Here is a 27,759-nt window from a genome sequence, read left to right as displayed (position 1 = left end):
GAAAACTCTGACACCAGACCTGAGCCAGCCAGGTCACTCGATATTATTTATTATTATATTATTATTATTATTATCGGAGATTTCAACTGTCACAGTGTCACCTGGGGATATCCAACAACAGATGTCAACGGCGAAGCCCTTGAGTAACAATAATAAAACAAAGATATTGTCAAATTTCACTGAACATTTATTAAAAACTTTAAAACAGAACCATGGTTTCACGTTTAGCAACGCATCATCAGCTGTACTGAGGAATGAGGATACAGAAACATTCTAGGATTAGGTTAAGAATGTTTCTGTATCCTCAATACAGCTGATTATGCGTTGCTAAAACGTGATACCATGGTTATGTTTTAAAGTTTTTAATAAATGTTCAGAGAAATTTGACAATATCTTTGTTTTCTTATTGTTAAGAGATTTCAGAACATCACCATCAATTCTACAAACTTTATTAATAACTTAACAACACAAACACAACCTAACAAGATAAACAAAACCTTTCCTAACCTAACCTAACCACATACCTCACCTACCCACTCCTCCACCTCCCACCACCACCTCCTCCTCGCCCTCCTCCTGAGCCAGGTTGAGGTTGGTTAGCAGCGGCACAGAACTCACTTCGCCCGGCGACGGGCTAGGACTGCTGGCAACCGTCGAAGATGATGACTCGAGCTCCAGATTAGGGAATATCTGAGTCAGTATGAAGTAGGCAACGTCTGGATTGTTCCAGTAACCGGTGTGTGACGTCATTGCGCTCCAGTAGGAGATGCCGACCACCGAGGAACGCAGGACATAGTCGAGACGGTGTTCTAGACCTGGACAAAATACAGAAAATTTTTCAGTTTCAATACAGAAAATGTAGAAGTAAAATTCAATCAATACAGAAAATGTTGAAGTAAATAGTATATTCGCACCTAGAGCAGAAAATGAGATTTTTCCGGCTTGAAATCGGTTTCAAGTCCGAGGCCGTAGGCCGAGGACTAGAAAAGATTGAGAGCCAAAAAAACATTTTTGCCCGTGGTGCGAACGATATTTTTCACCACACTACAGGTATTGCTGACAAAATAAATAAAGAATACTTGTTATCGTACCTATCTCTTGATTTTAGTGGAAGAAGATTTGCAGTCAGGATTTCAGATTCTTTTAAAATTTCACTTGGAATATCACGGGCGTCGTCATCTTCAAGCATTTTTGAAAATTTGGAATGCGCTAATCAACAATAAATAATTGAATAAAAGTGGTTGCGAAGCGAATGCTGAATTAGTTTGATTCGAAACTCGAACTGAAATCATGGCGACTTTGATGAAGAAAGTGGACACTCGCCTGATCTAGCGGATCACTTATTAACTATGGACTTCCAAGCGGCTGGAAAGAGAACACTTTCTGGCCTAGACCGGAAAAGAAACCCTGTTTCTTACATCAGATGAGAGTCGTCTGCAAACAAGGTCTTTCAGATCTACATAGGGACTAGAAAACAGCTGCTTTCTGTGCAGTGTGGCGAAAATTCAATTTCAATACAGGAAATGTTGAAGAAATAGTATCTCAAGTCACAAGGACAGGAAGGGGCCTTTTGCAGACGAGAATGATGTTTCTAGTCGAGGCGTTAGCCGAGACTAGAATTTCATTCGAGCACTACAAAAGACATTCACGTCCAAGTAACGTACACTATTTTTTGTCATTATAATCTACAAAAAAATAATTTTAATGAGAAACAGAAAACATTACCTGCTTGTGCTGACATTACTACCATGCATTCTATAAACATAACCTAGTTTACAAGTTGCTAATCAGGATTTTCTTGATTTTAGTTGACAAAACTTCCACCTGGAGCACTAAAAAGCTGTTTTTTGTACCAGTTTTGCTGTTCCAAATTCGGAACTAGGAAACATACTAGACTGTAGAGAAAACATATGGTTTTATTACAGTATAGTATGCTGTAATGAGAATCATATGTTTATTTGTTCTGCAAACAGCAGTTTACCGGCTTGATTTCCATGGATGTACCAGCTGAAATTGAATGAATATGACAAAAAATTCAATTTCAATACTGAAAATGTAGAACTAAAATTCAATTTTAATACAGAAAATGTTGAAGGAAAATTCAATTTTAATACACAAAATGTTGAAGTAGAATCCGATTTCAATACAGAAAATGTTAAAGTAAAATTCAATTTAAATACAGAAAATGTACAGGATGTAGGCAAAGATAAAATATAGCATATTAAGAAGATATCCCATGGTTTGTAGGATTCATTCAACGTTTAGTATCAAATTATGGTGTTATGTATCAAGTTGAGATGATACTGTATCATTTGTGGAGATACTGTATCATTTATGCTGATACAGTACCATTTATGGTAATATGCCATGGTAAAGGACCGTTATGTTGCAAATGTGATGTTATGTTTTTGGTGAAGCTATGTGACGTTTGTCGGTCCGTTTCAGATACACTCTGTACCCTGTATACATTTTTTATAATTTAATTTTCAAGTTTTTACCTTGAGTTGGTGAATCAACCTGTTGTGGTGAACTAGTTCCGCCATCTTGGTTTTTATGACCGCGCACCAGACTCCATATGCTCCATCCTCGTTCTAGAAAGAAATGAAATTTTTAAACCAATACAACCTCATAAATTAGAGCCTGTTTATAATCTGAAACGACCCACTCCATTCAAGTAATGTGTCCTCAAAGATATCACTGTTTTTTAACAATTTATATAAAATGAACTTTTTTCACTTTTTGCTATTAGAATAAAACGACTAGCAGTCAGATATTTCAAATAATAGTTATTTGTGCAACTAGTGCGCAAAGTGACAGTTTGCTGCACCGAAAGAAACGTTTACGCCCGAGCCGTAGGCGAGGGCGGAATGGTTTCTTGAGTGCAGCAGAGGAGCTTTGCGCACGTATTTCACATTAAGTTTTTCCTACAGTTACCATTGAATATGAAAAGTGGGTAATTATGGGTGAAATTGCCTGAATAATGTAGTAGTGTTTGAATGGCGGGGGGCAGCTGTGTGGTGTGTGCTGTCGTTGTCCTCCATTATAATATCTACTTAATAATTAGCGCGTTGTGCTTGGTTGCACCTCTGCTCACTATAGCAGCCACAGCAGTCACTGTTACCAACTTCATTTTGATTTTGCTGCACTGTTGCTCCATATAACCTACTAAGTATTTTGCGTTGCCATGTTGCAAATCTGGAGTGCAGAAAAATTTTTCCCGCACTAGAGCGGAAAAGTGATTCTTTGCGTTCTGTAATCAGTGCAGCAATGGCCACTTTTCAACGTAACTGTAGGAAAACGAATTAATCACTCACTGTGACAACGAGATCTTTCGGCAGGTCCGCCATCTTCTTGGTTGAACCAACCAACCAACCTATCTGACTGCTAGTCGTTTTTTCTAATAGGAAAAAGTGATTTATTAATAAGCAGTTCGTGATGGAAAACAACATTGAAGAACTTTTTTCATTCTAATAATAATCAGCTATGCTTTTAGTATTAAGTTTGTTTTTCGGTAATTCTTCAAAATTATTATATTTTCAATGTGTGAATATTTCCTATTTTAGTTATATTAATGTGAAATATTTCTTCTATGTTTAGTTTTGAAGAATCTAAATTTGAAAATCTACTTTGTGAAAATACTTGAGGACTGAAAATTTTGTGAATTGAAGAACTACAAGACTTAAGCTGCGTTTACACCAAAGTAATTAACAAAATGTTAATTGACCGAGCGAAGTGAGGTCTAAGAGTCGACGGTTTGGCATTTCTCTTAATGATGAAATGTTTATATGTTGCGCATTTACGGCGAAACGCGGTAATAGATTTTCATGAAATTTGACAGGTATGTTCCTTTTTTAATTGCGCGTCGACGTATATACAAGGTTTTTGGAAATTTTGCATTTCAAGGATAATATAAAAGGAAAAAGGAGCCTCCTTCATAAGCCAATATTGAGTTAAAATCAGACTATAGAATTCATCATAAATCAGCTGACAAGTGATTACACAGATGTGTGGAGAAGCCAGTCTATTACTGTATTTGTATACGGTCTATAGTTTCAATCAAAGACATTAAAGAGGTATGCATCTTTAAGCTGGGTTTACACCAAAGTTATTAACAAAATGGTTATAACTTAATCCTTATAGATTCTATCAGATTGAACGGAAGTTGACAAACACATCATGTGTATGATAAGTTATGTTCAATCTAATATAATCTAAAAGGATTGAGTTATTAAGATTGTTTAAATAAATTTGGTCTAATCGCAGCTTTAAGGTCTTTGGTTTTAATATTTTGTTTTGCAGTCATGGTATTATTATGCGTGCCAATCAGTATCAAAATTCTCACATTCGAAAAAACTAATTTAATAGGTGAATAAAAGTAAACAAATGAACTAAAATAATGCTGGAGAAATTATAATATTTTTGATTCTAAAAAATTAATTTTCATCAGAAAGAAAGATCATCACGGAACTGGATGAATAATATCATATGGAATACAAATTCAAACGTGAATTGAGTTTGTTAACATTTAGAACAGACATCTGGTACTTGTGGATGAGAATACTGCGTGAGGTCTACTGTTCACAGAACTACTAGTAGATTGAACATAAGTTATCATACACATGATGAACATATGTGTTTGTCAAGTTCCGTTCAATCTAATAGAATCTATAAAGATTAAGTTATTAACATTTTGTTAATAACTTTGGTGTAAACGCAGCTTTAACCTATTTCGGACTATGTGTAACCTTATCTAAATTTGGGAGAGGAATAGCACAAGGTTACCTTATTTTTCCTCTCCCTATCATTTTCATAATGTAATTATTGTATAAATGAATGAAAAAAAATGTATCCTCAAAGATAACACAGTTCTTTATAACGTTATCAAGATAAATAAATTATAAATTGGAGAATAAAATTACATGAATCAATTGGTTCGAAAAAGGAGCACAAAGGCCAACTTGAATTCAAGCGAATTGAAAACAAGAAATTGCCTCAAGTACATAATTTTTTCAATTTTTGGATCAACATTTTTCAAAGTAGCTCAATATTTTACAATTTTTTAGTGCTTATTGAGTGCAATTTTGTTATTTAATTTGGTTTTTAATCTACATAACTTCAAAATTTAATGATTATATGATTTGTGTTTAGATCGAAAATTGGACAAGTGAAGGAAGCCTATCCTGTTTTGGACTGTATCAACATCTAAATTCAGAAGAAAAAATAACACAAGGATTGCATTAGTATTCTATCTACCAATGTTTTCACATGAGTGTTGTTTGTCACATAAATATAAAATAATAATGTACATAACAGGACCAGATGGATTTCATCTATTAAGGCTGTGCAAAGGCTAAAAATAACCTTTTCCTACAGTTACGTTGAAAAGTGGCCATTGCTGCACTGATTACAGAACGCAAAGAATCACTTTTCCGCTCTAGTGCGGGAAAAATTTTTCTGCACTCCAGATTTGCAACATGGCAACGCAAAATACTTAGTAGGTTATATGGAGCAACAGTGCAGCAAAATCAAAATGAAGTTGGTAACAGTGACTGCTGTGGCTGCTATAGTGAGCAGAGGTGCAACCAAGCACAACGCGCTAATTATTATTCATTATATATTATAACCAAGGACAACGAGGACTTTAGAATTTTTAGGATTAAGGTTTTTATCAATAATAAAATTACACAGAAAAACATTTGATGCATTTCAGGCAATTTTACCCATAATTACCCACTTTTCATATTCAATGGTAACTGTAGGAAAAACTTAATGTGAAATACGTGCGCAAAGTTCCTCTGCTGCACTCAAGAAACCATTCCGCCCTCGCCTACGGCTCGGGCGTAAACGTTTCTTTCGGTGCAGCAAACTGACACTTTGCGCACTAGTTGCACAAATAACTATTTTACTCGTGATATTTTTCAAAGTTTTTTGATTTGTATATCATAAATCTATCAAAATGAAAAAGTTTTCTCAGGAAAACATTTTTTTTCTGATCATTACTTTTTGAGATATGAGTGCCCAAAGTTTAAATTTTTGGGACAGAACATTTCAAATTCGGTAAAAGATAAATCCATGAGATATAGAGAATAGATTCTTCAAGGTATTGTTGATGAAGTAAAACAAGAATTTTCTGGAAATGTCAATTTTCAAGATAGTTATTCAATTTATTAAAAATAACCAAAAATAACTTTTAGATGAGTCATTTTTTTGTAAATTGAATAACTTTTCCAAAAATTGATATTTTCAAAAAAAAATTGATTCACTAGATCAACAATACCATGAATAATCCATCCTCTAAATCTCATGGATTTATCTCTTACCGAATTTTCAATGTTGTGTCCCAAAAATTCAAACTTCAGACGCTCATATCTCAAAAAGTAATGATCGGAAAAAAATGTTTTCCTGAGAAAACTTTTTCATTTTGATAGCTTGTTGATATACAAATCGAAGAACTTGGAAAAATATCGCGAGTAGAAAGTTTATTTTTAGCCTTTGCACAGCCTTAATAATGAATGTATATAAAATGTTTTACAAAGTTGATGCAGTATATTCAAATCACATCAATTCATCAATCAATAACCGGAGATTAGATCCTCATCTTCGATCAAATCTCCGGTTACTTTAATCTCCGATCAACTCACCTCTAACCGGAGTCTCAGTGGGAGAAACAGTGGTTGCACCCTCCTCTCTTACTCCCTCTTTACCACCTCCTCCTCCTTCCTTCATTCCACTTTCCGAAGCGGAAGGAGTAGAGGAGGAGGTGGAGGAGGGAACGTTGACACTAGCGGAAGGAGCAGAAGATGGAGAGGAGGCAGAATTTGAACTTCCTCCTCCTCCTCCTCCGACGGTTTCCTGGTTGACAATTATCTCTAGAGGCAGTTCACTGTAGGGCACTCGATGTGAGGAGTTGTAGGGCCGAATCTGAATGGGGGCAATCTTGCTGTAGTCTCTAACTACCAGAGGTTCTAACCTGAAAACATTGAGAAAATTATTAAATGATTAATGATAAATATCGGGGACCGAGAGCTTTGCTCTGGAGTACAAAAGCATAAAGAATTTATTACGAAAGAAGAAATTATAATAACATCCATAGTTCATACAGAGATGTTCTATCTGATCACTGATAGTATTTGGTAGAGAGTTAGTGGGGAGGATATTTTTAATATTCTTCCCAAAGAATGGACATTGATATGTCCAAAGCTCCGCCAATTTATGTAGATGCATAACAATATGATTATTATCTATAGTTATTATATTACAAATTGCTTTTTCATATCATATACAGTTCAATAGTTATTTTCTTAGTCTATATTATGTAAATTCATCTATAACTTTGCTGTATTGTAAGCTATTGTATATAAGTGTATAAGCCAGTATATATTGTAATCTACATAAATAAAGTACTCAATCAATCAATCAATCACAGTAAATTGAGATTAATTAATTTATTTATTCATTCATTTATTGTATGAAATACTATAATCATAATACAATAAATTATGACATTGGAGGAAAAACTAGGCTGAGCCTGTACTATTTCTCTCCAAAAATTTTGATAAAATGTTAATGTTGTCCAAAAGATAAGGTTATGTAATCACACACTGCTTTGTTACTTGATTTTCGGTCCAAGAATGATGATTTAAAATTTAATTCCCAGAGAAATGCAAAAATTTCCCTCACAGAGGCCCAGTTGCACAAAAGCCGGTTGATAATAAGAAAACAAAGATATTGTCAAATTTCACTAAAAATTTATTAAAAACTTTAAAACAGAACCTGATGATGCGTTGGTTAACTACGTGAAACCATGGTTCTGTTTTAAAGTTTTTAATAAATTTTTAGTGAAATTTGACAATATCTTTGTTTTCTTATTATGGAGAGATTTCACATCACCATCAATTCTACTAATTTTATTAAAGCCGGTTGAATTTTAATCCTGATTAACTTCACGTGAACCAAATCAGAGAAGACCATTTCAAAAATCTGGTGCGGCGCACTCACACAACTTTCCTTGTCGTTATGAAAATTGATCACCTGACGCTAGTGTTCACGCGCATCTCAAGTCTACTATTCAAAGATTTGAGCCAGCTGGTGACAGGGCAATAACGCTGGAGACACACGAGGTCTGCTTTCTCTTCATAGTGAATCATTTAATAAAATCAACAGTTGCCAACAGTTTGCAATTGGAGAACCACATTTTCTAGAATTTCGAGCTTATTTTCAATTTTAGGTGAAAATGTTAATGAACATTAATTGTAGAGATTTTCATGCTCAATCTTTTCCACTTGAATTATTTTGTTTAAATTGTATCTGAAGCCTGATAATTGGGAATCTAAAATCAAACTTTTCATATCAAACATTTGCATTGGGAATCTAAAATCAAACTTTGCATAGATGAAGCGGAGCTCCTGAAATTTTTACAGATATGGGAATTGTGGCAGTTGATAGAGCTTATCAATGACTATTCTAGGTATGAATTTGATCAAAATCGTTGGAGCCATTTTCGAGAAAATCGCGAAAAACCCTGTTTTTGACAACATTTTCGCCATTTTAGCCGCCATCTTGAATTGCATTTGATCGAAATTGTTCATGTCGGATCCTTATAGTGTAAGGACATTAAGTTCCAAATTTTAAGTCATTCCGTTAATTGGGAGATGAGATATCGTGTAGACAGTTGCAGCCAGACCTGATAACAGCGCTCACACTCACATTCCGGGACGACACGTCACGGTACGATGTAGGACAGAAAGCTCTATATTTATTTAGGATTTTTTCTAGAAATTTTAAATTGATAAATTATTTATTAATTTTTGTGAAAACATAACAACAGGTCAATGTATATGGTAATATAGTAGGCTATACTAGGTAATGTATCAAACAATTTTTGCTCAACAAAAATACAAAGTTGAATGCTGTAAACCACACCGAAGACTTCTGCTACTGCAAATATTGACCACGGGGTGGACAGCTAGAAGAAAATTCTATGAGAGCCCCGGGATTCGAACCTGGTTCCTCCTAATTGTTAGTCAGATTGTTAATCAATTACACCAAACACTTCATAGCAATCTATAGTGAGGTCGATGTTAAAATGGCAGTGTTTGACTAGCAATGGTGTTGCTATCCTTGTCTATCATTCAACAAAGCGGATAGCGTTGAGTCAGCTGTACTTTTAGGAGTAAGTTTGTTTTTTTGGTTCGTGTTAAAAAATTTCTCTAATAAGTGAATATTCTCTATTTTAAAAATAACTGAGTGTTTATTATTATTATTTTGGTATTTTGAAAATCTAAATTCAAAAGAATGGTTTGTATAAATATTTTTGGACTGAAAATTTTATGGAAATTTAGAAGACATAACCTCATTTTGGACTTTTAATGCTACCTAAATTTGGGAGAGAAATAGTACAAGGTATTCTTAGTTTTTCTCTCCCAATCTGTGCTCCATTGTAAAAAGAATAAATAAAGAAATAAAGAATAAAGAATAAATAAAAGCGCTATCTCTTTCTCGCTTTGCTCTTTTGCCAGGTCGTCTTTCAACAATGTAGAATTAATAATTGATTAACAAGATCTTAATTATGTAAATACATTATGAAATCTAATTTCTTGCTCAATAAAATATAATAGATTATTTTAAATGGGAATGAACAGTTAATATTACATCAATAAACCTGTATCAGCTACCGTCTATAGAAGGCATTGACATGACAGAGGATCGGTAACGTTGTTCTTCTATCTTTCTCCACTGCCATTATAACGTGGACCTCAGTTCAAAATGGGTTATTAATTTCATGCAACTAATGATTCAGCTGACAGCTGATTCGTCATTTGCGATGATAAATTACTAAAGTTTTCTTCTTAAGTGTTAAGAATTTGAAGTTGATTAAGGGAACCAATAAAAAATAATCGTCGAACATACATCATGCACACCCACATATCCACAAACGGACAACAACGACTAAAGTGCGAGATAAATTACTTTTAACATGAAGAGGAGAAACCCATTTCTCCCTCCACAGTTTGTAGCGTAGACACAGACGGACATCCTGCGCACAATTGGATGCGCCGTGTCATTTTTCTTCATGTTCTTGTGATGAACACATCTTCGTAACATACACAAACCAATATACCTGCTGACCAGTTCACTACTTGGAACATTGCCAGCAATAGATGGAGGGGAGTGTTGCCGCGTCGCGTTACAAAGCTCTCTCACTCAGACACAAAAGGAGGAGAATGCTGCTAGGTAGTGGGAGTGATTAGTGGAGGATAGAGCATCGGACCTCTCCGTCTTCGAGAAAGAGCCGTGTTAAAAGTAATTTATCTCACACTTTAGTTGCTCTAGTCATTAGTAAGAGCTCGCTTCGCTCGTCCAACAAACTCACCTATAAGCTACTGGATCGGATAAGTGGAAAATGTTGTACAGTCTTCGGCAGAGGTTGGGGGGAAACAAATGGTAACCATGTTGCCCCCTGGGGTAACGCAGTGCTAGGAACACGGATAGTGGAGAACCCAGGCAAAAGAAGTTCTCTACCTGCAAATTAAAATTAAATATTGATCGTTTACAGACAAAAGTCTCCACTTACACATAAAAATATAGTATTTATAGAATATCTAAAGATTAAAAATAGACGATAGATTCACTGTTGGAAAGGATACAGAGTGTACCACGAGAAGTGTCGAAAATAATCTCTGAACGAACAAACTGACAACGACTCGAGCATTCTCAAGTACAAATTAAAGTGTTCACACTCACCTCAAATTTTAATCTTGATTTGCCCGTTAGTATATGACTTCTATCAGCTGGCGTCGTGTGCTCCGAGAATGGATTCTGCAACAAAATAGAATAATATTGATTGATTGAGTACTTAATTTATGTAGATTACAATATATACTGGCTTATACACTTATATACAATAGCTTACAATACAGCAAATTTATTGATGAATTTACATGATATAAGGAAATTATTATTGAACTGTATATGATATGAAAAAGCAATTTGTAATATAATAACTATAGATAATTATATTATTATGCATCTACATAAATTGGCGGAGCTTTGGACATATCAATGTCCATTCTTCGGAAACAATATTCAAAATATCCTCCCCACTAACTCTCTACCAAGACAGAGAAGGAAGAGGAGGAAGAAGAAGAAAAAAAGAAGGAGAAGAAGAAGAAGAAACAAACCCCTCACCTGTGGCATCCACCCAGTGATAATGTCATACACAATGACACATCCGAGCGAGTGAGCGACAATCGACACTTTGGTGTCAGCGGTGGGATTTCTCTGCACATACAGTGTGTACAACCGGTTCAGTTCGTTGATCAACCCCTGCTGGATCTCGGCACTGTAGATAGGGCTGGTGTAGTACATGATGTCCATTGCAGTCGAGTTGAGGAAGTTGCGCAGTGGCACCACATTCATGGGTGTTATGGCCTCCACCAGACCGCAGTCCAGTTGCAGCGACATGCGCCATTCCACCGGGAAGAACTCGGCGCGCTCGCCCGAACTGGAGAACTGCCGCTCGTGAAGGGTTAGCACTGTTTGGCGTAAGCTGAAAATAACAACAAAATCATTCACTAATTTAGGTTTTAGCCTAAATGATTTATTCTGATGAAAATTGATCAACTTACACTAGTGTTCACGCGCATCTCAAGTCAACTATTCAAAGATCTAAGCCAGGACAATAACGATGGAGACACATGAGGTCTGCTATCTCTTCATTTAATAGAATCAACAGTTGCCAACAGTTTGCAAATTGAATAATATTATTTTCTCGAACTTTAAGCTTATTTTAAATTTTAGGTGAAAATAATACTGAACATTAATTGTAGAGATTTTTATGCTCAATCTTTTCCACTTGAATTATTTTGTTTAAATTGTATCTGAAGCCTGATAATTGGGAATCTAAAATCAAACTTTGAATAGATGGGGCGGAGCTCCTGGAATTTTTACAGATATGGGATTTGTGGCAGTTGATAGAGCTCATTAATGACTATTTCAGGTATGAGTTTAAACAAAATCGTTGGAGCCGTTTTCGAGAAAATAGCGAAAAACCCTGTTTTTTATAACATTTTCTCCATTTTAACCGCCATCTTGAATTGCATTCAATCGAAATTGTTCGTGTCGGATCCTTATATTGTAAGGACCTTAAGTTCCAAATTTCAAGTCATTCCGTTAATTGGGAAATGAGATATCGTGTACACAGACACACATACACTCATACACACACACACACCACACACACACACACACACACACACACACACACACACCAATACCCAAAAAACACTTTTTTGGACTCAGGGGACCTTGAAACGTATAGAAATTGGGGTACCTTAATTTTTTTCGGAAAGCAATACTTTCCTTACCTATGGTAATAGGGCAACGAAAGTAAAAATGAGCTGAAAGATCAAATTGTGTTGACAATTTCAAGTTGATTGAGGAAAGCATTCGAAAGTCTGTTATTGTCAAAGATACAAACCCAGAAACTCACAATGACTCAAGCATCTCTAGTGTGTACCACGTTATAATGGCAGTGGAGAAAGATAGAAGAACAACATTGCCAATTATCTGCCCTGCCACTCCCTTCTATAGAGGAGGATACTTGATACTGGTGTATCTGATGTAATATCAACTGTTCATTCTTGTTTAAAATAATCAATTATATTTTATTCAGTGATAAAATTGAAAATTTTAAAAATTTAGATTAAATAATTTGTCAATTAATTATATTTCTACATTGTTAAAAACCGATTAAATAAATAACAATAAAGGAAGATTCACATTATAAAGCCAGCAGCTGATCAAAATTGGTTTGCTATTCTTGTCTGTCGTTAGACAAATCACATAGCAGAACCCTTTTACAAATCCACACCATTCCCAAATTGTTTGTAGACGATGTAGATGTTCGTAATTAATAGATGTTCATATAATAGGGGTATTTACAATGTTGGAGCTAGCTGGCTATTCGCTAACTCCAGCTATTTGCTAAGTCTGTGTTAACTCAATGCTATAGTGGTACGTTAGAAAGAAAATAGCAGGCGAGGTAGCAGATAGCGCAGGTTTGAGTCCGCTAACTCTAGTTAAAACGGTCTGCCATATTTGTTTTGGTCATATTTGGTAGCAAAAGTGAGGTTATAAACGTTGAGTTACACAACATTATCCGCTAGGATCGCTACTGCAGTTAGCTAATAGCAGATGGTTTTAGATGGGGCGTTCACAATCCACAGTTATCAAATAGCACTTTAGCTGGCTGAAACAACATTGTCAATACCCCTAATAAAATGAATGAACGAGCTAAGAGAATGAGATTTTTCTTGTATAATGAAAAATTACAAATTATAAATTACTAAATGGGGAAATAGAGCTAAGAGTATGAAAATTATATCTTCTATGATAGAAATTACTAAATCAACATCCATTTTTGTAAGGAATATACTTACAGTGCAGTATTCTGTAGAATCCTTCCTCCAATATCCATTTTCTGTCCAATACCATGCACCACAAACACCAGATGTGTTATATCCTTAGGTTTATCCACATCAGTAGCTATCTCCTTATATCCACGCAGTAATCTTGTGCCAGTAGCTGGAAATAAATTAAAAAATGATAAATGTGCAGAAGAATACAAGGTTGAATACAGTCCGGGTCCTGTAGCTTTGCCTATCGGCTGAGGGCCTCAAGACTACAATACTACCCAAACAAAAACATCCAACATTTTTGAAAATTCATCTTTCCATAAGCAACAGATGCTCTTTTGTATCCTCTCAGAAGCAACGTGTTGCATCCGAAAAGATACCCGCGAGCTTTAATGTATATTCCCATAAGCAACAGATGCTCTTTTGTATCCTCTCAAAAGCAACGTGTTGCATCCGAAAAGATACCCGCGAGCTTTAATGTATATTCCCATAAGCAACAGATGCTCTTTTGTAACTTCTCAAAAGCAACGTAAAGATGTACAAGGAGCTTTTTGGAGTTACGTTCTTTTAGCACAACACAGCCTATCAGCTGACATTCCTTTAACATTCTGTTTCCATTGTTGGTGATACGTTGCAACTCTCTCATTCAGGAAGAATCTCTGTGTGTAGGGAGCTTCCTCCATCTAGGGATCTAGGGTCTCTGAAGCCTGATGTTTTTGCAAAGCCATGAATATTACCCCGCCAACCATACCTTGCCTATATGCCGTTTCAAAGTCACGGTGGCAAAGCTACGGGATGCCTACTGTACAACTAAAGGTGCGGTTTCGTTTGTGCGTAAATTTCCGCAATCGACGATGACAAGCATTGTTGAATTTCATATTGTCCGAATTTCAAGTGTGCTAGAACAGCTGATCAAATAACTCTTTATTATTTGTGTTTATTATTCAAGAATGAAAACAATAATTCCAATAATATCAACATATTGCCATTTAAAAGTATAAATTCAACCTGCCTCATTAGAACATAATCTTTTAGGTTATGTAGACAAATTGAAATCTACCCAAACTGAGATCCTCACCCTGTCCTGGTCGACGACGGCATTTACGCGCAAACGAAAACCCAGCTTAACTGCATGAACCTCTATAGTGAGGTCCACGTTATAATGGCAGTGAAGAAAGATAGGAGAAAAACGTTGCCAAGTCTCTCGATTTTGCCACTGAGTGTACACAGCTGTTAATCAATTCATCCCATTAAATTTGATCTAATAATAATTATCATTTCCTTGATAAAATAATCAATTTAATGTCAAATTAATCAAGAAAATATATTTTTCATAATTTGATTCAAAAATTTGCTTTCATAATTGAGATCAGATCTTTATTTTTATACAAACATGAAATGGCGACTATTTCAATATGCTGTGATACACCAATCTGAATCTCAAAACAACAGAAATTAAGTTATTTGGTAGGTATTCTATTCCAATTTCTTTTAAAAAATAAGAGAAAAATGGAAATCCTATTAAAAATAAGTAATTTCAATGGAAATAATTCTGAAATAACCTTTCAATATTATTTATACCGGTACCAGTAGGTCCAACCTATACGGGTAGGCTAACTGAAGCATGGATAAAGTTATCAACTTTTAAAATGTCATTTCAGGTATTTTAATTTGTGTTTCTAATACGGTAATGTCTAGAAATTATTTCATTGTTTAAAAAATACATTTTAAATCAATTATACGACTTGTGTACCAAAGTATTTTGATAGAATGAAGAAAAAATGGCGGCTAAGAATTGTTAGTCTACTTTGTACAGTCACTGTCAAAAGTGAAAATAAAATATTATGTCAAACTGACAACATTGTAAAGCGAGAGAGATATACCGCTATCTGTTTTGTTGTATGATAAAAAAGAACAGCAACAGTATTGTCAATCGTACACTGACATTATAACGTGGACCCTCACTATAATTCAGTATTTTCAACTTACTTTTGTGAAAATAACCGCCCAGTTTCTGTGTAAACGAACGCACAATCTTGGTAGGTGTGGCTCGACTGAACAGGTAGACATCGCGAGGTCCATACCAGTCGACACTGAAGTCCGAGAACGGCTCCGAGAATATCGCTGCAAACAGAAAACAACTGTTATTCAAGTTTCAAGAAAGTTATTAATTTCTAGTAAGGGTGGCAACTAACGGCAGGGAAAGTGTGTTGAACATGTGTGTACACACATGCACGTCATGCATGTTGTGTGAACAGCAGGAGGCTACGGACAAATAACAGCTGTTTGACAGTAGTTTAAAACATACAATAAATAATATAGACGAGCAATTTATGTTCATATGTTTATCTATATGTGACCGGATCTCGAAAACGGCTCTAATGATTCTCACGAAATTTGGAGCAAAGAAGGTTTATGATATGAAAATTCGATTGCACTAGGTCTCAACACTGAGATAACTCGTTGAAGGACATTAAATGGATAAATACGCCCTTGGAAAAACAACTGGAAAATTTTGTCCTCTATCGATACCGTAATGGAAGAGAGTGAACGAGTGCATGTGTGTGGGATCATCCAGCTGATCTCACGAGAAGCAAAATTCAGCAAGAAAAACGTATTTTCGTTTATTTCTCTTTTTTTAGAAAACATGTTTACTTCAGAAAGTCTAAAATAGTAACTAGATGCTGTTAGTGTAGAATAGTACATAGTATATTAACAAAATATTGTAGCAAACATAGTAAATCGAATTCATAGTATATCTATTTGTAATTGATGATGTGTTTGTTTTTTAAAGTGTGAATAAATTGTTATTTTGATGAGTGATAGTAGCTTAACCTAGATTTTGATTTGGACTGTAGTATAAATTTGAAAAGGGACAGTTTTGGGCATGAGCCTGTTGTGCCTCCTCATATATAACTGTAAAAATAATTGTACGACTGAGAAAATGAATAAGTGAATATAAACTATAAAATTCAATCTTTCGTTACAAATTTTCTATGCTTTTACACTCCAGAGCAAAGCTCGGTCCCCCGATATTAATAAATAAATCGGTGAGGGTTTTGTCTACAGGAGCTTTTACAGGAGTTTTTTCTCTATAGTGAGGTCCACGTTATAATGGCAGTGGAGAAAGATAGGAGAACAACGTTGCCGATCCTCTGTCTTGTCAATGCCTTCTATGGAGGGTAACTGATACCAGTCTATTGGTGTAATACTTTTCTCGTTTAAAACAAGCAATTATATTTTATCAAGCAAGAATTTTATATTTTCATCAAGGAAGCATAATTTTTAATGATTACACAATGAATATTGTATATTCATCATGTATATTGTATTGTGTTGATTTGAATAAAATTAATTGAACAATTGAAATTTGAATTTTCATAATCAAGTTTAAATATTTTGTTAATTAAATATTAATTCTACATTGTAAAAAGACGATCTGGCAACAGAGCAAAGCGAGAAAGAGATAGCGCTATCCGCTTTGTTGAATGATAGACAAGGATATCAATACCGTTGCTAATCAAACACTGCCATTATAACGTGGACCTCACTACATGCTTGTCCATGGGTAATGAGGAGGATGATAGTAAGAGAAGAAGGACCTACAGTTTTGGGTGAGTTCCGAACCACCGGGAAGCGTTTCAATTTATGAATGGTAAATTATTTCAATTTATTGAATCTATATATATAAAAGCGAAATGGCACTCACTCACTGACTGACTGACTCACTCACTCACTCACTCACTCACTCACTCACTCACTCACTCGCATAACTAAAAATCTACCGGACCAAAAATGTTCAAATTTGGTAGGTATGTTCAGTTGGCCCTTTAGAGGCGCACTAAGAAATCTTTTGGCAATATTTCAACTCTAAGGGTTGTTTTTAATGGTTTAAAGTTCGTCTTTTAGCATGTATATTCTTCTTCTCCCAATCTCTTAATTAGAATTAAAATTTCCATATCATATGTTACTATAGAACTATAATCTAGATAGAGTACCTCTTCGAAACAGTTGTTAACTGGCAACTAAATTAATAATTTTGTCAGGTTGGCATTAAGTTGAGTTGATTTTGTTAGGTTGGCACCAAGTTGAAGATTTAAATGCATTTATCGCGGAAAAATTGATTGGGCACTGCTACTTCAATCCTGGGAATATTATATTACTAGCCGTCAGGCTCGCTTCGCTCGCCATATTTAGCCAGACGTTTAGTCTGTCTGGACCCCGACTGGATTGTCCTAATATAATATGATAAAAATGAAAAAATGCAGGCGAGCGAAGCGAGCCTGCTGATCTCATTCTTGGACGATCCAGTCGGTGGATTATCCGCCCCCTGGCTAGACGGATATGGCGAGCGAAGCGAGCCTGACGGCTAGTGGTAAATTAATTTACTTAGGACGGGTTCACACTGTTGATTAATTTACTTAATGACCAATAAATATATTTCTATTCAAATTTCTTTTCGAGGAGAGTGACAAGATGGGTGGACCAACAGCTTTAGGTTAGTTCCGAACAAACGGCAAGCGTTTTTCAATTTATGAATGATAAATTAATTTACTTGGGAAGGGTTCACACTGTTGATTTTTTCGTCGGCCGATAGTTCCCAAAAAGATGAAACATGTGCTTTTTAAATGTAAGGATTCAGACTGTCAACGGTGATAGAAAAATCTTGCCAGAAAATAGACCCTGTTCTATTTTCAGAGGAGAGCGATTGTAATGGCGCATATGCTTCTGCATACAAACGTTCACACTGGTAGAGTTCAGTCACCGGAACCCATTCTACACACCTTTCGGAGGGTCACTAGCCTTTGTTTGCCTGCTTATTGTTTACCTATATCAAAAAACTCCAATCGTTAATTTCTAGATATTTAATTTTTTGAAATATTAGGCTCAACTCACACTTACGCGACTCAGGTGGAGAAGAGACTCGATTCTAGTGGAGAGCATGTGTTTCCAAATGGTGACACTCAGACCAGTCGATTCTAGTCTCCGCGACCTCACCATTTCAAAACACATGCTCTCCACTAGAGTCCAGTCTCTTCTCCACCTGAGTCGCGTAAGTGTCGTCAGTTGAACCTTATAATAATCTACTCGACTCACTGAGTCCATAGAAGTTCGATTTTTGTTTCTACGACCAAATCAAATCAATTTTATTGTTCACATTATTTGTAACATAAAAATCATCAGTAAAAGAAATTTTCTTCAGCAATAAAATTTGATGTAAAATACAGATGATGACTTCCACCATGAAAAATTAGTTATAACTTGAATGCTGATGATGATGTCAAGAAATAATTGGAGCAAACAATAAATTTTACTACTCACAAAAAAGCAAGAAGCTTTTGTACGTGAGCAGGAGTTGAAAAAAACATAATATTTTTGGGTTTAAAATTTTATAAAATAACTTGATTAATTCAATATGAAGTGATAATTAAGTGTTATATTTCAATATAGTTTGGTGTTTCAATTTCTGTAAATTCAAAATGTTTAGCTTATAAATATTTTTGGACGAAAATTGAACTTGAACGTTATACAGTAGAAACATAACCTATTTTTGGACATTTTATTAATTTATCAAAATTTGGAAATGGAATAGATTTGGGCCAAGCCTGTTGTTCCTTCCTATTCATATTTATATGAATTGTGATTCTGTCCACGAATAAATAAATGAAATATTTTTTGTAGAAGAATCGAAAAGTTGCTGGGTCCAAGACTCAACAATGTGAAGACCCAATTTCTCCTATTTCACGGTTATTAGCAAATCATTCAGGTTCGTTGCAGACGACTTTTTTTTTGACCAGTCTGTTCGCGCCCTTAATGATCTTTAAATCTATCACTATTTTCATTTATTTAGATGTTTACCTTTCCTAGTTGGTCTGGTAGCATCCAATACATCCTTGGTATCCGACACTCTCTGACCGGCAAATCGCTGCAGATGGACTCTCTCGATGCATTCGCAAGTCTCCAACTCCAAAGGCTGCCAATTCGTCTCATAGAACCATGAGCCACGGGTCACTACACTCTCCTCACCTGAAAATAAAATTGATTTTAAACAAGAATGAATAGTTAATATTACAGGGTGGCGCACTAAATGATCCAACATTTAGTTTCGTCATAGAACGTTTATTGTGAAAGCAATACAGAAAAATCTGGTGTGGTACACTCACACAACTTTCCTTGCTCATTGAATTATAAACATCATTCTTGAGCTGAGTTTACACCAAAGTTAATTGACCGAGCGAAGTGAGGTCTAAGATTCAAGTCGACGGTTCGACATTTTTCTTAATGTTTAAATGTTTATATGTTGCGTATTTACGGCGGAACGCGGTAATAGATTTTCATGAAATTTTACAGGTATGTTCCTTTTTAAATTGCGCGTCGACGTATATACAAGGTTTTTGGAAATTTTGCATTTCAAGGATAATATAAAAGGAAAAAGAAGCCTCTTTCATACGCCAATAGTAGACGGGCTACATACTGGTGTCGCAAGACACGCGTCTTAAGACGCGTGTCGTGTCTTATCAAATTTCATGAGACATGCATGTATTTTGCATGTCTCTGACGCTTGTCGCATGTCTCGTGATTTTCGGTTGTATTACAGACTGAGCATGAACAGAGACAAAGAATGTTCAGTGCTGGCAGTAGACAGTAGCTAGAGCGCATGCGCGGAGTAATGTTTCGCGCGACACCTGTCCGATACACAGGCGATGCCTCGAACATCTGTCGCGAGCAGTGAGTAAGCTCTGATTTTACAACACAGGTTGGTTTCATATGCGACATGCCTCGGAAATGAGATTTGTCGCAGACATCATGTCTACGATACCAGTGTGTAGCCCGCCTTAGAGTAAAAATCAGACTATAGAATTATTCATAATAAATCAGCTGTCTAGTGGACTATAATACTACCCGTTCAAAAATATCAAACATCTTGACAATGTATCTTTCCATTAACGTTGTAGACAGTTGCAGCCAGACCTGATAACAGCGCTCACACTCACATTCCGGGACGACACGTCACGGTACGATAGGACAGAAAGCTCTATCTTTATTTAGGATTTTTTCTAGTCATTTTAAATTGATAAATTATTTATTAATTTTTGAGAAAACATAACAACAGGTCAATGTAACTTACTGGGCGCGAGGTCTACTGTTCACAGAACTACTAGTAACAAAATGTTAATAACGCAATCCTTCTAGATTCTATAAGATTTAACATAACTTATCATACACATGATGAACATATGTGTTTGTCAAGTTCCGTTCAATCTAATAGAATCTATAAGGATTAAGTTATTAACATTTTGTTAATAACTTTGGTGTATGCACAGCTTTAAGCGAGAATAATTTAGGGGAATTACTTAATGACGATTGGCGGCAACATATTTTAAATATATTATCATAGTTACGTTTTCCTTTGCGTAAATTGTGAAATTTGATGATTTTTTAAAAGTCAGCAAAACAGCTGTTCTACAGGTAAAATATCTCGACTATGTGTTCTTTTGAATAAACCAAGGTATCTAGAATACCTAGAATAGATATCTAGAAACCTTGGAATAAACTGCTCTACCTACCTAACTCATGCACAAGGTGCATTTCATTTTTTCTCTCTTCTCTCACTCATTCTCTCTCATACAAACACACATTTCATTTTTCTTTCTTCCTCTAAGCAATCTCTTCCCCTTTTTTCCAGCTTTCTTCATTATCTTACTTTTCTGCCACATTGAAAGTAGAACAATACAATTTCTTATCAATACTAAAACAATAGCTAGTCTACATTCTCCATTGAAGCAAATGCTTATGACTTCATTAAGTCGTCTTTTCTAATGCACATCATTTTTTATCATTTCTTTCGAGGTCATATTGATACGTCATATATTACTGAACCAATATTATCACATTGGTATAGCTCTCTTGAATTGGAAATAACGTTCAAAAGTAAAATTATCTTTGACTGGACAATTATATTTTAATTATAATTGTGTTCTGTGTATCATTGATATGATTCAATATTGATTATAGACTATTTGACTGAACTAAATTATCTTCGTTCGTTGACTTAACCAATATTATCACATTTGTATAGCACTCTTAAATTGGAAATGACATTCAAAAGTGGAAATAGAATTTTTTCCCTAGCAGTAGCTGAAATAAATAATTATCTATTCTATCCCACATATGAAGGCTTAGGTGTAATCGCCTAAATTATTAGTGATTAATGATGACTAATTATTATCTTTAATCGTCTCATTGACGTATGTGATTAATTATATTTATTGATACCGTGGATTACCATACAGGCTACATCATTTAGTTATTTATGATGTTTATTTTAATTGAAGTCTTGTTTGTTTTTAAAGTGTAAATCGTTATTTTAATAATCGCCTTATTGACATGATAAGTGATAATAATTTATTGATACCGTAGATTACCATAGGCCTACATAATTAGTTATTTATGATGTCTATTTTTAATTGAAGACTTGTTTGTTTTTGAAGTGTAAATCGTTATTTTAATTAGTGATACTAGCCTAGATCAATCTTGATTTTGATTTCGACTGTAGTATGAATTTGAAAAGTGACAGTATTGGGCATAAGCCTGTGCCTTCTCATATAAGTGTAAAAATTATACATGACCAAATAAATAAAAATATAAATATCAGTACCCTTTTAAATTATTTTGTTACAACATTTTACGGACATTAAAGCCATTTCCAAGTCCATGAAAATGGCATTAATGTCCAAAATATGTTGTGACAAAATAATTTAAAAGGGTACTGATATTTATATTAAAAGTAGCCCTAAAGAAAAAAGGTGTGGCGCACTCACACAACTTTCCTTGCCGTTATGAAAATTTATCACCTGATGCTAGTGTTCACACGCATCTCAAGTCTACTATTCAAAGATCTGAGCCAGCTGGTGACAGGACAATAACGCTGGAGACACACGAGGTCTGCTATCTCTTCATAGTGAATGATTTAATAGAATCAACTGTTGCCAACAGTTTGCAATTGAATAATCACATTTTCTCATATTTCAAGCTTATTTTCAATTTTAAGTGAAAATGTTACTGAACATTAATTGTAGAGATTTTTGAGTTCAATATTTTCCACTCGAAATTTTTCGTTTAAATTAAATCTGAGACCTGATAATTGGAAATCTAAAATCAAACTTTGCATAGATGAGGCGGAGCTCCTGAAATTTTTATATACATGGGACTTGTGGCAGTTGATATAACTTATCAATGACTTTTTTACGTATAAATTTGATCAAAATCGTTGGAGCCATTTTCGAGAAAAACGCGAAAAACCCTGTTTTTGACAACATTTTCGCCATTTTAGCCGCCATCTTGAATTGCATTTGATCGAGAATGTTCGTGTCGGATCCTTATACTGTAAGGACCTTAAGTTCCAAATTTCAAGTCATTCCGTTAATTGGGAGATGAGATATCGTGTACACAGACACACATAGCCTACACTCATACACTCACACACACACACATACACACACATACAGACCAATACCCAAAAACAAGTTTTTTGGACTCAGGGGACCTAGAAACGTATAGAAATTTAGAAATTGGGGTACCTTAATTTTTTTCGGAAAGCAATACTTTCCTTACCTATGGTAATAGGGCAAGGAAAGTAAAAAGGCAATGACCAAATAAACAAGTAGTTCTGCGAACAGTAGACCTCACGCAGTATTCTCATCCACAAGTACCTGATTGAAACTATAGACCTAATGGAAATACAGCAATACACTGGCTTCTCCACACATCTGTGTAATCACTTGTCAGCTGATTTATGATGAATAATTCTATAGTCTGATTTTTACTCTTAATATTGGCGTATGAAGGAGGCTCCTTTTTCCTTTTATATTATCCTTCCAAAAACCTTGTATATACGTCGACGCGCAATTAAAAAAGGAACATACCTGTCAAATTTCATGAAAATCTATTACCGCGTTTCGCCGTAAATGCGCAACATAAAAACATTAAGAGAAATGCCAAAACGTCAACTTGAATCTTAGACCTCACTTCGCTCGGTCAATTAATAATTATAGAGAAACTTGAAGAGGGAAAAACCATGCTCGGTAATTAATACTCTCAAGCAACGAAAAACTTTCTCTGGCTATTTCATGATTAATTTTATCACACCAGCGGAATTTTCCAATGATTTTACTAAGTTTAATCTGGGACAACTTATAGAACTTGAGCTATCTTTTCTCTATGGTACATAATGTAGGAACTCAACTTTACAATACTTCTCAAACACCTACACTCTGTATCACATAAGTCTATTAAATTTTAACGACGTGAAATGACGTCACCGCTCTGTCATCGAATCTTTAATTGGTTTTCCTAGTATTGCTCAAGTTTGATGACACCATTTTACGGCAATTAAATTTAATCGCAGTAAATTGACGTAATCTAACTTAAGCAATGCCAGGAGAACCAATTAACGACTCGATGACAATAGGGTGATGTCATTTTACGTCGTTAAAATTTAATAGACTTATGTGGAGGATTATGTTCTACCTGATAGCAGGTATTTCCTTCTTTTGCGAGAATAAAGTTATTATTATTTGATTTCATAATATTACGTCATCCAACTAACCGCAGTTGGATTTAATAAGAAACCACTCAACAGTAGAACTGGGGGAGTAAATTTTCAAGATTATTAGCAGGATGTAGATTGTATTGAAGACTAGCAGAAAACCCGTGCCCCATTACCATTAGGGTCTATTTTAAAACTCGACAATCTTAAATTTGACCTGATGAAATCTTGAAGAATTGAAAATAGGCCTATAACCATCATCGTTTAATTAAGAATCAATTTGTGCAGCTAAACAAAAACTTTTTGTAAAACGTTTTGAATGAAATTTAGACTTTTTGAATGATTATTGAGTTCTAGATTTTTTGATTTGAGACTCCAATAGTATCTATTTGATTCAAAATTCGCTCGTTTATCTGAGTATTGGAGAGCGTAGATTGTATTTTGAAAAGTGAAAGTGACATAAGCAACATTTTGATTTGGACAGTATAGTATAAATTGGAGATGGGACAGTTTTGGGCATGAGCCTGTTGTGCCTTTCCTCATCTCAAGTATTTGTACACAATGTGATAAATAATAATAATTAATAATTTGCAGAATTTCATCAGTCCAATAGTTCAGACGTGATGATGCGTCAAACATAATATTTCTATTCCGTACGTGTAAAAGCCAGTTCTTTCCTTTATTATATTATAGATTACAATTTTTCTAAAACACAATACCTATTACAGTGGGACATCAAAGCGATACTAGCATAGAAGAAATATATAATAAGGATATTTACCATGGTATAAGCGCGTTTATGTTGCAAATGTGACTGGGATAACAGTTGGTTTGTAGAATTTATTCAAAGTTTGGAAGTTATCTGTCAAATATGGTGTTGTGTATCAAGTTGAGATGATATTGTATCATATTGTGATGATACTGAATCATATTGTGTTACTACTGTATCATTTTTGGTGATATGACATGGTATAGGGCGTTTATGTTGCAAATGTGACTCTTAACTGAAACTGATAGTCCTAGTAGTTGTTTTTGGTGAAGCTATGTGACGCTGGTAGTCTCTCATACTGTGCCCTTCTTACACTCCCAACAACGCACTAATAATATACAGTGTATAGGGTGTCTATGTTGCAAATGTGAGTGTTAACTGAAGCCGATAGTCCTAGTCCTAGTTTTTGGTGAAGCTATGTGACGCTGGTAGTCTCTCATACTGTGCTCTTCTTACACTCCCAACAACACACTAATAATAAACAGTGTATAGGGTGTCTATGTTGCAAATGTGAGTGTTAACTGAAGCCGATAGTCCTAGTAGTTGTTTTTGATGAAGCTATGTGACGCTGGTAGTCTCTCATACTGTGCCCTTCTTACACTCTTACACTCCCAACAACACACTAATAATAGACAGTGTATAGGGTGTCTATGTTGCAAATGTGAGTGTTAACTGAAGCCGATAGTCCTAGTAGTTGTTTTTGGTGAAGCTATGTGACGCTGGTAGTCTCTCATACTGTGCTCTTCTTACACTCCCAACAACACACTAATAATAAACAGTGTATAGGGTGTCTATGTTGCAAATGTGAGTGTTAACTGAAGCCGATAGTCCTAGTAGTTGTTTTTGATGAAGCTATGTGACGCTGGTAGTCTCTCATACTGTGCCCTTCTTACACTCTCACACTCCCAACTACACACTAATAATAGACAGTGTATAGGGTGTCTATGTTGCAAATGTGAGTGTTAACTGAAGCCGATAGTCCTAGTAGTTGTTTTTGGTGAAGCTATGTGACGCTGGTAGTCTCTCATATTGTGCCCTTCTTACACTCTTACACTCCCAACAACACACTTATAATAGACAGTGATCAGCTTCAGTTAACAATGAAATTTTGAACATAATCGACCTAAGCCATCATACTGAATGATACAGCATCACCACAAATGATACAGTATCATCTCTACTTGATACACAACACTATAATTTGATACAAAACTTCCAAACTTGAAATTGATTCTACAAACCATGGGATATCTTCTTATGCTATCTTTTCTCTATGAAACTAGTCACTGGTAGAGTATATGTATAAAGGAAGCTGGGACACCAGTGAGTCACCAATAATGTCCCAACAGTAGCCGAGAAGATATCTTAATCTTTTTCCCATGTATCTTGTTTAGCCTATTATCTCTATCGTATCTATTATCACATTTATCTTTATTCCGGCCGCGTAAAAATCAATGATTTAATCATCCTCGACTTTTCTAATCATTAAATTGTCGTACGGTATATATATTTGACCAACGTTTACCACACATCTGTTTTCCTATTAGAACTATTTTTAAAAACAATCAAAATTGAAGTTGCTTTCCATGACGAAACACTATATAATAACTTTGATGTAGTTGAGACACTGTGTTACTTATAAATATTTGAAAAAACACTTACTTTTCTTGCAGTATTAAGGAATGCAATTCACTCCTGAAAAGGAGCTTCATCAGCCTGGTGAAGCTCCTCTTCAGGAGTGAAATGCATTCCTCATTATTCCAACAAAAGTAAGTGTCTTTTTTAAATATTCACAAGTAAAACAGTGTCTGAACTACAAAAAAGTTTAAAAATAAAAATATTGCATGAAAATCTACTATCAAGTAATATCTATGATGATTTCAATTGCTTCTTTACATGAACATACACATGATGCGCTTAACAAATAATATTTGGGCTAGTATTACTAATAAATAATTATAAAAATACAAAATTACCTGGCCAAAATATTGACGCACAAGTCTTTTGCAGCAAATCTACTTCATATAAACCTCCTCTCACAACAATCTTTTCCTTCAAAACCGATTCGCTCTCATCATTATCATTAACTTTGGCATTTTGTTCAAAACTATGTTTTGGAGAATCAAACGAAACTGGACTCGTAGGTTTCAAATCACGTACCGAGGTCGAAAATATCTTCAACTCTTCCCGAGTCAACTTACGAAATTTGTTTTCAATTTTCAGCGAATCGTATCCGTTGAATTCGGTCCATAGTTTGTCGGAGAAGTTTTTGTAAAACCATCGCACTTTTTCGGGCGGTAGTTCCTGGATAACCTCGTCAGTTCTGTCCTCGTTGCTCCATTCAGGGTTAACTAGTTTAGCCTTTGTAAATGAAAGAGTGTCTAGATCATCGTTTATAAGTTCCAAATCATCTTTGCCCCGTAAAAGTCCTGTTTCATCTTGTAAACTTCCGAAATTCTCCTCTGAAATTGTACTGCCACCGTTTGATTGACCACTACTTGTAGCATTGTTATTAGACGACGCTGTATTTGCAGTTCGACTGCTCGTGAAAGAAACAAACTTATTCATCTAAAACACAACAGAATTTTTAGTATTTACGTATAACCTCTTGAATTGATACGGTTTGTGAGTTTTGAATGTTTAAGCACTGCAAATTTACATAATAGTCGGCTAAAACTGCTAAAAAACAAAAGGAAAATGTATAAAAATTGCACTGTGTTTCGACGATTCAAGACATCTGAGATCTGACACACCATCCACAAATAAACAGATGATTCAATTTGTTCTAGGAAAATCATATGGGAATTGAGCAGGTTTGCCAACTGTTCAACTGATGTATTATTTTCAATAATAAATCAAGAATCATCAGTTTCTTTGTGGTAAATATTCTATTTTCACTTTATTCATATTATATTCCTTTTTCAAATTATGATACAAGATGATAAGATATTTATCTACTAACAAATTTTCGGTGAGTTCTCAAAAATATTGTTTTCAATGTCACATTGACGCCCAAGTTACGATTT

The 27,759-nt window shown here is 35.0% G+C and overlaps 1 protein-coding gene across 1 annotated transcript; it reads right to left on the bottom strand.

Moving 5' to 3' along the window:
• Positions 1-336: 336 nt before the first annotated feature.
• On the bottom strand, positions 337-27,476 carry LOC111059161 (phospholipase DDHD1). The gene is made up of 10 exons (XM_039440662.1): positions 26,710-27,476; positions 19,275-19,442; positions 15,405-15,539; positions 13,440-13,584; positions 11,188-11,548; positions 10,744-10,818; positions 10,373-10,521; positions 6,642-6,970; positions 2,499-2,591; positions 337-815 (listed from the first exon to the last, which is right to left on the bottom strand). The coding sequence occupies exons 1-10, from the start codon at positions 27,299-27,301 to the stop codon at positions 526-528; spliced, it is 2,337 nt and encodes a 778-aa protein (XP_039296596.1). The 5' UTR covers positions 27,302-27,476; the 3' UTR covers positions 337-525.
• Positions 27,477-27,759: the final 283 nt, after the last annotated feature.

The sequence above is a fragment of the Nilaparvata lugens genome, chromosome 14 (genome assembly GCF_014356525.2).
Source record: "Nilaparvata lugens isolate BPH chromosome 14, ASM1435652v1, whole genome shotgun sequence".
NCBI lineage: Eukaryota > Metazoa > Arthropoda > Insecta > Hemiptera > Delphacidae > Nilaparvata > Nilaparvata lugens.
This window is presented reverse-complemented; position numbering and strand designations above follow the sequence as displayed.

Excerpts from the sequence above, each read along its gene's own strand:
- LOC111059161 (XM_039440662.1), bottom strand. The coding sequence starts at position 27,301 with ATGAATAAGTTTGTTTCTTTCACGAGCAGTCGAACTGCAAATACAGCG. Across the intron at positions 13,585-15,404 it reads GGGCGGTTATTTTCACAAAA|CTACTGGCACAAGATTACTG; the intron begins GTAAGTTGAAAA and ends ATTTATTTCCAG. Across the intron at positions 10,522-10,743 it reads AATCAAGATTAAAATTTGAG|GTAGAGAACTTCTTTTGCCT; the intron begins GTGAGTGTGAAC and ends TTTAATTTGCAG.